General features: G+C 39.8%; 1 protein-coding gene across 3 annotated transcripts in view; it reads left to right on the top strand.

The window, feature by feature from the left end:
- The first annotated feature begins 8,467 nt into the window (after positions 1-8,467).
- LOC149219381 (putative pre-mRNA-splicing factor ATP-dependent RNA helicase DEAH5) overlaps positions 8,468-13,127 on the top strand; it is a 111,224-nt gene continuing 106,564 nt past the window's right edge. For all 3 annotated transcript variants that reach the window (XM_089384358.1, XM_089384357.1, XM_089384359.1), the window contains exon 1: positions 8,468-12,046. In XM_089384358.1, the coding sequence (XP_089240484.1) occupies positions 8,880-12,046 (3,167 nt within the window). In that variant the 5' untranslated portion in view covers positions 8,468-8,879. The remainder of the gene's footprint in view (positions 12,047-13,127) is intronic.

Below are 13,127 nucleotides of genomic sequence, written 5' to 3'. Positions count from 1 at the left end.
GACATTTACAAGACAACTTTCCGGACCAGGTATGGGCATTATGAGTTTGTTGTAGTTCCATTAAGTTTGACTAATGCTCCAACTACATTTATGTGCTTGATGAATAGTATGTTATGTCCATATTTGGATAAGTTTGTTACTGTGTTCATTGATGACATATTGGTATATTCTAAAAATGAGGAATAACATGCCGATCATTTAGCAACAATGTTGAAGTTGTTGAGGGAGCATTAGTTGTATGCTAAGCTCAACAAGTGCAGTTTCTTTCAGACTGAGATACATTACTTGGGACATGTTATCTCCAAGGAGGGCATTGCAGTAGATCAGAAATGATAAGGGCCATCATGGAGTGGGTAGCTCCTAGGAATGTAGATGAGGTGAGATCCTTCATGGGATTGGTAGGTTATTATAGGAAGTTCATCAACAAATTCTCATAGATCGCTTATCCTATTACATCATTGCAGAGGAAAGGTAAGAAGTTTGAATGGACAAAGGAGTGTGAGGCCAGTTTTGAGCAGCTTAAGCAGTTGTTGACACATGCTCCAGTGTTAAAGATTGCAGATCCGGATAAAGAGTTTGTAGTATGCACATATGCTTGCAAGAAGGGACTTGGTGGAGTCCTTATGTAGGATGGACAGGTGGTATGTTATGAGTCACGAAAACTAAATGAGCACGAGCAAAACTACCTGACACATGATCTTGAGTTAGCAACAATCATACATGCATTGAAGATGTGGAGGCACTATCATCTTGGCAGGAGGGTTGTATTGATGAGTGATCACATTGGGTTAAGGTATTTGTTTGACCAACCGAATTTGAATGCCCGACTGGCTAGATGGTTGGCCACGATCAGTGAGTTCGACTTTGAGATCAAGTACATCAAAGGAAAGGAAAATAGGGTGGCAGATGCTTTTCGCATGCAAATACAGGTAAATCGCTCAGCAACTATGAGCTTCTATGGGACAAACTTATAGGATAGGATTTTGCAGGTAGATCAATAGGATGTCAGGTATATGGGGATTATACACAGGCTGTAGCAGAGTACAGGTACAAGTACAGGTACAGGTAGTGGTACATGTGCAGGTGCACAGGATGGGGACTATTGCCTTACAATAGATGGATTGGTTAGATTCAGAGACAGGGTATATGTGCCAGATAGCAGTGAGCTCATGAAGGTGATATTGAGAGAGTTTCATGCGAAACCATATTTAGGTCACCCAAGCTATTAGAAGACATTGACCGTAGTAAAGAAATTTTGTTATTGGCCAAACTTGAAGAAGGATGTAACATAGTTTGTGTCTAGGTGTTTCAATTGTTAGCGTGTGAAGGCAGAGTGTAAGCACCCAAGTGGACCACTACAACCGATCGCGATTCCAAAATGGAAATGGGAGGTCATTTCCATGGACTTTATCATAGGTTTGCCAAGGATAGTGAGACATCACGATTCCATCATGGTTGTTGTGGACAAGTTGACAAAGGTTGCACACTTCATTCCAATGAAGTCTACATTCTCAGCTAGCGATGTAGCACATGTATTCATCAAAGATGTGGTCAGATTGCATGGTGTTCCAAAGAATATTGTATCAGATAGGGATGCAAAGTTCACTTCCAAGTTTTGGAAGGAGTTGTTTGCAGGTTTGGGCACAGAGTTGGCCTTCAGTACAACTTATCATCCACAGACAAATGGACAGACTGAGAGGGTCAATAGGATATTGGAGGACATGTTGAGGATGTATGTGATGCATCAACAACGGAAGTGGGAAGAGTATCTTCTACTGGTACAGTTTGATTACAACAATGGGTATCAGGAATCTTTGAGGATGAGTCCATTTGAGGCATTGTATGGGCAGAGTTGCAATACTCCCATCAGTTGGAGTGATCCAGTTAACAGGGTGTTGATTGGACCAGACATGTTGGCAGACATGGAACAGGAAATTCAAGTGATCAAGAAGAATTTGAAAGCAACACAGGATAGGCAGAAGAGCTATGCAGATCAGAACAAGGTGTTCAAGGAGTTCTAAGTTGGGGAACATGTGTACTTGCAAACCAAACCAAAGAAAAGCTCGTTACAGATTGGATCATGTGCCAAGCTGGCACCACAGTTTTGTGGACCCTTCAATATTGTTGAGAGGATTGGGCCAGTAACCTATCGACTTACACTACTTTCGACAATGAAATTCCATGATGTTTTCCATGTGTCATTGCTTAAGAAGTGTGTTAAAGATGCTAATAATGTGATTGATTGATATGTATTGGAGGTTGAACCAGATGGAGAATTCCAACCGGAGCCTTAGTGTATATTGCAAAAAAAGGTGCTCATGCTCTGGAATCGAGCAATCGAGCAAGTTAAAGTGCAGTGGAAGCAATTTGGGCCCAATGAAGCTACATGGGAGATGGCGGATCAGATGCAGGCTATGTATCCTTCATTGTTTGTTGGTTGAGGCAAAGCAGTTTTGGTATATGTCTTTGGTATATGTTTTGGTACATGTTTAGTGATGTTTTTGTATATGTACATATGTATTTGGATGTAAATACCATCATGAGCTATGTTATAAAGCTCCAATAAGCAGTATGGGTGTCATGTTATTATGTTGTCATGCTTTTTATGTTGTCATGTTGGTTTGCTTTTCAGCAGGGTGATCATTATAAATATTGCATCGAGCTATGTTATAAAGCTCCATGGGTAATATGTTTGTTTTTCAGTGATTTTGCTGAGGTATAGGTGTGGTTGAACACTGAGGATGGTGTCCCCCAAGGGGGAGGGTTTTGTAACAACCTTGGTGAAAATTCCATGCAATAAAAGTTAATAAAGGCAAAATAATAACCACGATTGATGGGACACTTATTCCAAGCTGAATGTGGGCAAAACATCCTAGTGTCGGTGTTCATCGGTTTAGTATGGCTAAGGAAATTGGCAAAGGCAATGGCTAGGGATTTGGAAAGGCAAAATGACATTTTTGGCACATCTATTTATGAAAATAATGGAAATTAGGAGAAAAGGAAGGTGAAAGGTCACAGGTTGCATGTGAGTAGGAAAATGAAGAAAATATAGGCCTAATTGATAAAAAGGCTTCTGAGGATCACTTTGTAACCTTTTGTCATTTCAATTTTGGAGCTCTCTCATTATTCTCTTTCTCTATCTCACTCTTGAACACTTAGAGTTTTCTTGGAGCATTTTGGCATCAGATCAAGAAAGGCAAAGAAGGCAAGAGGAATCAAAGATAGAGTAAGGAAGAACAAGATCAAGCAATTACAACAATATTCTTTGCATGTGTATTTTCCTTGCTAGATTTGGCATGCATGGTATTGCATGTGGTTCTTTTGCTATTATGGCATGGGTTTTGCTAGGTGTGACAGTGTTTTCAGCCTAGCCTTTCCATTTCCAGATAGCCATGGTGTGATGGGGTTCTCATGTTTTGGTTGAGTTGGATTATCGGATGGATTCAAAGCTGAGTGAGGTGGATCTCTGAATGATAAAGCAAATGGCCTAGTGGTCCCTGAACCGAATTGTGGATCACGGTAAAGCCAACTAGCCTAGTAACCTCTGAGCCAGACTGTGGGTTGTGGTAAAGCCACGATTGTGTTGCCTCGGTGGGCCTATGAATCCTTTCCGGTGAGTGGCAAGATATACAACAAAGCCAAGAGGTGGATTTCTCTCCGTTGGGCCTAGTAATCCTAGGTTGGGATATGCGGTAAAGCTTGGAGAGTGGGTCTCGGTTTAAGGCCTAGTGATTTGGTGTGGATTGCGGTAAAGCCTGAGAGACTAGGAGACAGGGAAAATCCTCATGGTGTAGGTGGATAAATCTGGTGACATCCATGCTTGTTTGGCCTAGTGATCAGGTGGAGATCATGGTAAACCCTGTTATTACATGTTTATTGTGTTGGCCTAGTGATTCGGGATGGATTACGGTAAAGCTTGGTTTCTATTAATGAGGGTGAGGTGGTTTAGCCTAAGGATGCCGTGGTTGGTTCTTTTGGTTTGAGTCCCACATTCATGCTTGGAATATGGCAGGGGGTTAATGACTGAAGAGAGATTTGACTCAACCATTCCATGGTCGGGTGGAACGTGGTAGTCCCATCCTGGGTTTGGATTTTGCATCATCAATATGAGGTTATTTCTCCTTGTATTTCTATGAGTATTATACTGGTTTATATGTGGATCATATGGTTGTGATTTCATTGGTATTTATGTTGCTATTATGCTGGTTATGTATGTGTTTTATGACAGTGACTATGTATGGCTCTCATCATGTTTTTACTTGTAAATGAATGGACAATGTATCTATGACCTAATAGATGATAATGCAACAAATGATATGAGGGAACAATGGTTCTTAGTGATTCTCATATAAGTATGAGATCCCTATGCTTAAATCTGTTGTTTACACCTGTAGATTACATATTTGTGATATGTTTGATGAAATGTCTATCATGGCTAGTAGGGGTCTGGTTAAGGGCTTGTTCAAGTATTTACTTTTGCATCATTGTTTCCCTGTTATCTTACTGTTCTGAAGGTGTCATTCAATTTTGGGTAGTGACTTGAGCTTTGGGCCTCAAAAAGTGGCTTAAATCCCAAGGATGCTGGCATAGCACTGAGCAAAATAGTCCTTGGATGTTGGCATTCCTTGTCATGAGAGTGTCCAGAGCCTCTTGGATGCTAACAGACCTATAGCATGGGAGCTTCCAGAGGTGAAGTGGTCAAAAATTTTAGTGGGACCCAGGGGTTAGCTACATGAGTGGTTGGGATGGTTCATAGGAGTCCTGTAACTGATGTGGAAGGTTTGTATGTTTTGTTTCCATCGATTCCACTTCCTTAAGGTCACATGGGAGGTTGAATCCAATCATAGTAGCCTCTCGTCACATGTTTACCCTGGTTGGGCAGTTACTTGGGTAGATGTGGGAGGATGGTGTTACATCAATAATCCCTTCAATTATAGGACCATAATGATAAACCCCTTGTTTTCAAAGTTATTTGGAAGCATGCTATAAAATAAAATCAACAAGTGGGCAGAAGAAAGAGATAAACATACTAAAGGGCAAATAGATTTTAGACCTAAACATTCCATAGTTGATCATGGTATAACTTTAAGGCACATCATTGAAAAATTTTGGGAGAAAAAAAAAGAAGCCTTTTGTTGCTTTGTTGATTTCAGAAAAGCCTTTGACATTGTCCTTAGGGATAATCTTTGGCACAAAATGGAGGAACTTGGGGTTTCTAGGTATTTGAGAGTAGCTATGCATAGGCTCTATGAAGAGGTGAAAGTCAAAATTAGAACTTCAACAAGATTTTTTTAAAAGTTTTAGAAGTGATATCGGGATCAAGCAAGGTTGCCCATTATCTCTTACCCTTTTTGGTTTATATATTGACAAGCCTGGAGAGTGGTTAAATTCGCAAGGGGATGACAATATCCATCTGCGCGAGTTTGTTATAAGGCTTCTTTTGTATGCGGATGACCTTATTCTGATTGCAAAATCTATTGTTAGTTTGCAAGAACACTTACTTTCCCTTGAGCATTTTTGTAGAAGGGTGGGGATGCAAGTCAATATTAGCAAAACGAAAGTAGAGATTTTCTTTAACAAAAGAAAACATAACTAACATAAGCTCTACTTTGAAGGCAACAACCTGGAAGAAGTTGCAGATTACAAATGCCTCAGAATTGATTTCAACAAAATCTAAGTTGGGACGACTTTGGAAAGAAAAAAACTTTGGGGGGTTGGAAAACATTTTATGCTTTTCAAAATAGGTGCAGAGAGGCCGAGTTATGGGACTTGAAGACCACTCAAACTCTTTTTGGGCTTTTAGTGTTTTCGATGATTATCCACAATTGTGAACTGTAGGCTAGCAGTTCATCCAACATGCAGTGGAAACAAATTGAGAAAATTTAGAAGCACTTGATTACAAACAAGTTTAAAATTAAAAATGCATTTCCTTATGATATCTTGTTAAGTGAAACGGGGGTTGCTCCCGTTGAAGAAATCATTATGGTGCAAGTCATAAGATACTTAATAACAATTGAGCAAATGGAAGCGCGCAGATGGCCTAATGTTGTTTTTAATGACATATTGTGCAAAATAAAGAAGACCTGGATGCGACAAAATAACAAATGGTTTAGTATATGGGGTATTTGCTTGAACACGTGTCCCACAAACAATAAATAGATAAAAGCTTTTGTTATGGATAAGTTCCACAAGCGTACTTGGGATAAGGAGCTAGGGAGAAAGAAAAAGTACTACATTGAAGAGTTTAATCCCACTTATAATCATCAACAAAAAACATACTTAGGGGCCAATATTTCATGGAGAGCCAAAATTCTTATTACTCAGTTATGAACTAATTATCATCAACTCCATTGTGAAAACATGTACTGGAAAAGGCAAAAAAAAGTGTGGGAAGAAAGAGTATGTGTTTTTTGCTCTTTTAGAAAAGTGTAAACAAAAAAGCATTTCATTTTATAATGCGAGGCCTTCAAAGACAATAAAAAAAGTTATGCAAACACTCTGACAACTAGTTCTTGAGATAATTTATTTAGCGAGGGGCTTGTCAAGAAGCTGAAAGCTTTATTGCGAGGCTTCATAAGAAAAACGTTGAATACAAGAATTAGATGGTTTGTTAAGAACTAATTATCATAAACTCTGTTGTGAAAACATGATACTGGAAAAGGCCAATAGAAGTGTGGGAAGAAAGAATATGTATTTTTTGCTCTTCCGGAAAAAAGTGTAAACAAAAACATTTCGTATTAGAATTTGAGGCCTTCAAAGGCAACATAAAAAGTTATGCAGACACTCTGACAACTAGTTCTTGGGATAATTTATTTAGTGAGGTGTTTGTCAAGAAACTGAAACCTTTATTATGAGACTTCACAAGAAAAACACTGAATACAAGAATGAGATGGGATAGGAATCTATTCCACCATCTTTAACCTCCTAAACGATTAAAAATAATTTATTTCTTTCTTACATAATTGCACTCTTGGATATGGATATTCGTGGTGTTATAATGACACTCGGCTAAAATTAATCTCGAGATAGGAATCTACTCCACCATCTTTAACCTCCTAAATGGTTAAAAAGACTGAGTAATCTCAATAGAGATGACGACTAGAAAAGTAGCAGTTGCTGGATCCCTGCCCTCTCTTCCTAGCCGTTTTTCCCTTCGCCCCCGTTACATATGTTGTTCTTCTTTGTTTTTCCCCCTCGTCTTCTGGATTGTTGATGTTTCCTTTTTTATCGTCTATTTTATTTTTATATTTTTAATATTTATGTTCGCTTGTCTCTTTCACTCCACAATTAATAATAAGAACAAATTGTTTGTACAGGGAATAAAAATCCTTTTATAAATATTCTATACCTAAATATTGATGATGGAATTTTTAAGATGAGAACTGTTTTTAATTAACTAACCAATTAAAACAAACTATTTTCTTTCTCATTAGTTCCTCATTGGTTTTAGTTATTTTTAGGGAAATTTGCCACATATTCTATTCCTTAAATTTATTAGAAGGTCCATTATTTAACTAACTTAATAAGTTATCCTTTTAATAATTTTTTATTATTATATATTATTAATGATTTAAATTTTATATTTAATTAGATAGTTTTAAGTTTATATTAGATAGCTTAATGATTTAAGTTTATATTTAATTTAATAGTTTTATTAATAAGATCTATTAATAAGTTATACAAACAATTACTTGTTATGGTAATAACTATAACAAAACTAACTTACAATTAACCATTTAATTATATAACTTTAATATAAGCCATTTGATACTTAATTGATTCATATTAATTAAATACATACATTACCTTATTTATATATGATAATAGATATAAAACTAATTTACAATTAATTAACTAAATATTTAATTATATAACTTTAATATAAGCCTTTCGATAACTAATTGATTCATATTAATTAAATATATACATTACCTTATTTAAATATGATAATAGATATAAAACTAACTTACTAACTAATTAACTAATTATATTTTTCGTGTCCCTATACCTTGGTCCAGTCTAGTTAGCCGTTTCCCAGCGAAATATCGCCGTTATCCAGTGTAGTTGCCCAATGCAATATAGCCATTTCCTAGTCAAATATAACCATTGAATGATCTGCGCTATATCTATTTAACATGCAGCTAGAATTTGCTTATTCAACTTATCCAACGATGAACTACACTCATTGGTTCGAAACCGCGTGGATGAAGGTATTCTAATGCGATTTAAGCCAAAAAAATCTTATAAAAAACTTTATATACATCACAAATGCTTAAATTGAATAATAATTTATTTATTTCTTACATAATTGCACTCTTCGATATGGATATTCGTGGTGTTATAGTGACACTGCTAAAATTAACCTGGATAAAAATCATCTGATAAAAATTTAGGTTATCTCCACGGAGTCTTACTGTTTTGAAAATGAGTTTACGTTTAAATTCGAAACGTTTGAGCAGATAATTTTCTACGGCTCGACATCATTGATTTTCCTACGATCTATCCTTCATCAACCTCAACTGGACGGAAAAACACGAGCTCCGCGATAACGAAAGGGCTCCGCGATAACGAAAGGGCAGGTAATCTCAAAGTCGATGGAATTTTCCCTGCCGGAGCTGCTTCTGTCCGGATACGTTTTAGGTTTCCATCGCTCGGCAAATACGAGGTCGGTTAAAGGTTCAGTGTTGATGCTCCTCTGTGCAAATCGATCGACAAACTCTTTTACGACCGCTTGTCCTTAACCACACTATTTTTGCACTTGTCCGCTCTGGATCAGACGGACTCCGTGGCTCGATTTGCCCTCCTGGATTCTATCTTGACCACTCGTCAAGGGTTTTGAATTGGTCTGCTAATAATTTCCATTGTTCGGGGTTTCAGATATGGGGGAGAAAGAAAAGGATGACGGGTTGAAGAGATTGGAATACTTGTCCTTGGTTTCCAAGGTCTGTACAGAGCTGGAGGCCCATATCGGATGTGCGGACAAGGTCTTGGCGGAGTTTATCACGGACTTGGGTGAACAGAGCGCGACTGTGGAAGAATTCGATGCACAGCTGAAGGAAAATGGAGCAGAAATGCCCGAGTATTTTGTGAGGACATTGCTTACAATAATCCATGCTATTCTTCCTCCAAAAACGAAATCGGACAAGGATAGGACAAAAGGGGATCCACCTGCCAAGTTCCCAGGGCTTTCGGTGCCTGATAACAGACTGAGGGTTAAGGAATTGGAGAAGGAGATTGAAAAGGAGTCGAGAAAGGATTCTGATAGAGAAGATGATCGGGGGAGAGGAGAGTGGAGGCACGAAAAAAATAGCAGGGATGGGGAGAAACATAGGAGGAGGGAAGAGGGTTATGGTGATGACAGAAGAGACAGAGGCAGAGATAGGGATAAATATGGCAAAGATAGGGACAGGGATAAGGATAAATATAGCAGAGAGAGAGACAGGGATAGATATAGCAGAGACAGAAGGGAAGAGAATGGTGATGTCAGAGATGATGAAAGGAGCAGAGGGCACAGGGATAAAGTTGATTACAGGGATGAAAGAAAGCAGAACAACTACAATAAGGAGCCCGAGTTATTTGGGGTTTATCAGGGTAGGGTTTCCAGGGTAATGGATACAGGGTGCTTTGTTCAGTTGAATGATTTTCGAGGGAAAGAAGGTTTGGTCCATATTTCACAGATTGCAAGCAGGAGGGTGGTTAATGCAAAGGAAGCCGTTAAGAGAGATCAGGAGGTTTGGGTCAAAGTCATTTCTATATCGGGACAGAAAATGAGCCTTTCCTTGAGGGATGTTGATCAGAAAACTGGTGAGGACCTGTTGCCAATGAAGAAAAGCACCGATGATGATGCTCTGAGGGCCAATCCTCTTAGTTTCAATCAGCCTCCCACAAGGAGGACCGGACTTTCAGGTATCACCATTGTGGATGAGGAGGAAAACATGCCTTCCCGGAGGCCCCTGAAGAGAATGAGTTCTCCCGAAAAGTGGGAAGCAAAGCAGCTGGTTGCATCCGGGGTCTTGGATGTGAGGGAATATCCTATGTATGACGAAGATGGCGATGGCATGCTTTACCAAGACGAGGGTACTGCTGAGGAGGAGCTCGAGATCGAGTTGAATGAGGATGAGCCTGCTTTCCTGCAGGGGCAGACTCGTTACTCGATCGATGTTTCACCTGTGAAGATTGTGAAGAATCCCGATGGTTCACTGCAGAGAGCAGCGATGACGCAGTCAGCGCTTTCGAAGGAGCGAAGGGAGCTTCGAGAACAGCAGCAGAGGACCATGCTGGATTCCATTCCCAAGGATTTGAATCGACCGTGGGAGGATCCAATGCCAGAGACAGGTGAGAGGCATCTTGCACAGGAGTTGAGAGGGGTGGGGCTTTCTGCCTATGATATGCCTGAGTGGAAGAAGGATGCTTTTGGCAAAGCACCAACATTCGGACAGCGGTCAAAGCTCTCGATTCAGGAACAGAGGCAGAGCCTTCCCATCTACAAGTTGAAGAAGGAATTGATCCAGGCGGTGAATGACAACCAAGTTCTGGTTGTCATTGGGGAGACTGGCTCCGGAAAGACCACTCAAGTGACCCAATATTTGGCAGAGGCAGGCTACACTACTAGAGGTAAGATCGGCTGTACCCAACCTCGTAGAGTGGCAGCTATGTCTGTAGCAAAAAGAGTAGCGGAGGAATTTGGATGTCGTTTAGGGGAGGAGGTTGGGTATGCCATTCGTTTCGAGGATTGCACTGGGCCAGAGACTGTGATTAAGTACATGACCGACGGTATGCTTCTTAGAGAGATTTTAGTTGATGAAGAACTATCTCAGTATTCAGTAGTCATGCTTGATGAGGCCCACGAGAGGACAATTCACACAGATGTGTTGTTTGGGCTCCTGAAGCAGTTGGTTAGACGCAGGCCTGATCTTCGGTTAATTGTCACCTCTGCCACTCTGGACGCTGAGAAATTCTCAGGATATTTCTTCAACTGCAATATATTCACTATCCCAGGGAGGACTTATCCCGTAGAGATACTGTATACCAAGCAGCCGGAGAGTGACTATTTGGATGTTGCATTAATCACGGTCATGCAGATTCACTTGACAGAACCGGAAGGTGATATTCTTCTCTTCTTAACGGGACAGGAGGAAATTGATACTGCATGTCAGATTCTCTATGAGCGAATGAAAGGACTTGGAAAGAATGTTCCTGAACTCATCATCTTGCCGGTATACAGTGCTCTTCCCAGTGAGATGCAGTCAAGAATTTTTGAGCCTGCTCCTCCAGGTAAAAGAAAAGTTGTTGTGGCCACCAATATCGCAGAAGCTTCTTTGACCATTGATGGAATCTACTATGTTGTTGATCCTGGCTTTGCTAAGCAGAATGTATACAATCCAAAACTTGGTCTGGATTCGCTGGTCATTACACCAATTTCTCAAGCATCGGCTAAGCAACGTGCTGGACGTGCTGGTCGTACAGGTCCTGGTAAGTGCTATCGGCTATACACAGAAAGTGCATATCGCAATGAGATGCTGCCCACCACTGTGCCAGAAATACAGAGGATTAATCTTGGAGTCACGACACTTAACATGAAAGCCATGGGGATCAATGACCTCCTCTCCTTTGATTTTATGGACCCCCCTCCTCCTCAAGCACTCATATCTGCAATGGAACAGCTGTACAGTTTAGGAGCTTTGGATGAGGAGGGTCTTCTAACCAAATTGGGGAGGAAAATGGCTGAATTTCCACTGGAACCTCCTTTGTCAAAGATGCTCCTTGCCAGTGTTGATCTTGGCTGTAGCGATGAGATCTTGACCATAATAGCAATGCTTCAGACACAGAACATTTTCTACCGGCCTCGAGAGAAGCAAGCTCAGGCTGACCAAAAAAGGGCAAAGTTTTTCCAACCAGAAGGGGACCACTTAACATTATTAGCCGTGTACGAGGCCTGGAAGGCAAAAAACTTCTCAGGTCCCTGGTGTTTTGAAAATTTTGTGCAATCCCGCTCTTTAAGGAGAGCTCAGGATGTGAGAAAGCAATTGCTGACCATTATGGACAGGTGTGTTTACAAGCTTCTTGGTATTCTTTTTTATTCACTGCCTGTTGAAATTTTGATACGGTCCTTAGGTTTTTTTATTTTTTATTTCTTTCGACTCTTGCAAAATATCCAAAGATTTCTTCCCACAGTATGCTGGAAGGGTATCTCCCTGCGTACAAATCTCAGTTGCTCACTTATGCCTAGCTTCGATTGTGCTTTGAGATATTTCTTTTAGTGACATCTGGGGTATGCCTTTCCAGGCAAGTTATCAATGGATTTGCCCTTATGTCCACCTCCACAATCCTTGAAGTTTCCGTTCTTTGTAAACACCTTCAATTTAGCTCCCAAGCAAGATTCCTGGCTTTGTGCATGTATCAGAATTTTATGTCTCCAAAGACTTAGTCCATTGTGCCATTTTGATAAAGCTATATGCTATAATAAAATGAAACAGAATCACCCAATAAATATTCTTTTGTTTTGAACCAGCCACTGAATAAAAAACCAAAAGGTGCCCCCAAACAGGTATACAAATACTTGTTCATCATTAAAATACACAAGTCGGCCCTAGGCTTCAAAGACACAAGTTGTCCTCAAGGAATTGGCATAAAGACCTCATTCTGCTGGAAACGTCTGCTCAAAGTGCTCAAGGGAAAAAAATAAATGTTTCTTATCGAGAAGAAGTCTGAAACTTGATCTCGTTAACACTCTCAGCCCATCAAGACATGAAAACAGTTATGGAGAAAGTCAGAGCTAGCAATGAGAATAACAACCTTAAGCCTAGAATGAGCAATTTATTTATTTTTATCCCAATGGACTATATCCCCACTGTATTGTGCCTTGATGTCTCTGGTTGTATCTTTCTGGAAAGTCTTGAGAATACTGCTACCCAATCCTTCCTTAAATATATCTAAAGAAGGCAAGTGATTTTACTTCTCCTTCATGATCCCTGTTAGATTTACTTCTATCTTTGGATGAGGGAAAAAATGGGAGTATTAAGCCCCCTCTCAGTGTACACCCTTCCTACAACAATTGAACTCTCTTGGAAAATACCTCAACAGGTATATAAAAGACTGCTGCTTGGAATGCTGAATATAACTACTAT

This window comes from Pinus tabuliformis, chromosome Q (assembly GCF_031772625.1).
Source record: "Pinus tabuliformis cultivar Carrire ecotype Pingquan chromosome Q, CPIR1, whole genome shotgun sequence".
Lineage (NCBI taxonomy): Eukaryota > Viridiplantae > Streptophyta > Pinopsida > Pinales > Pinaceae > Pinus > Pinus tabuliformis.
The sequence above is the reverse complement of the archived record's forward strand: the minus strand, read 5'-3'. Positions and strand labels throughout refer to the sequence as shown.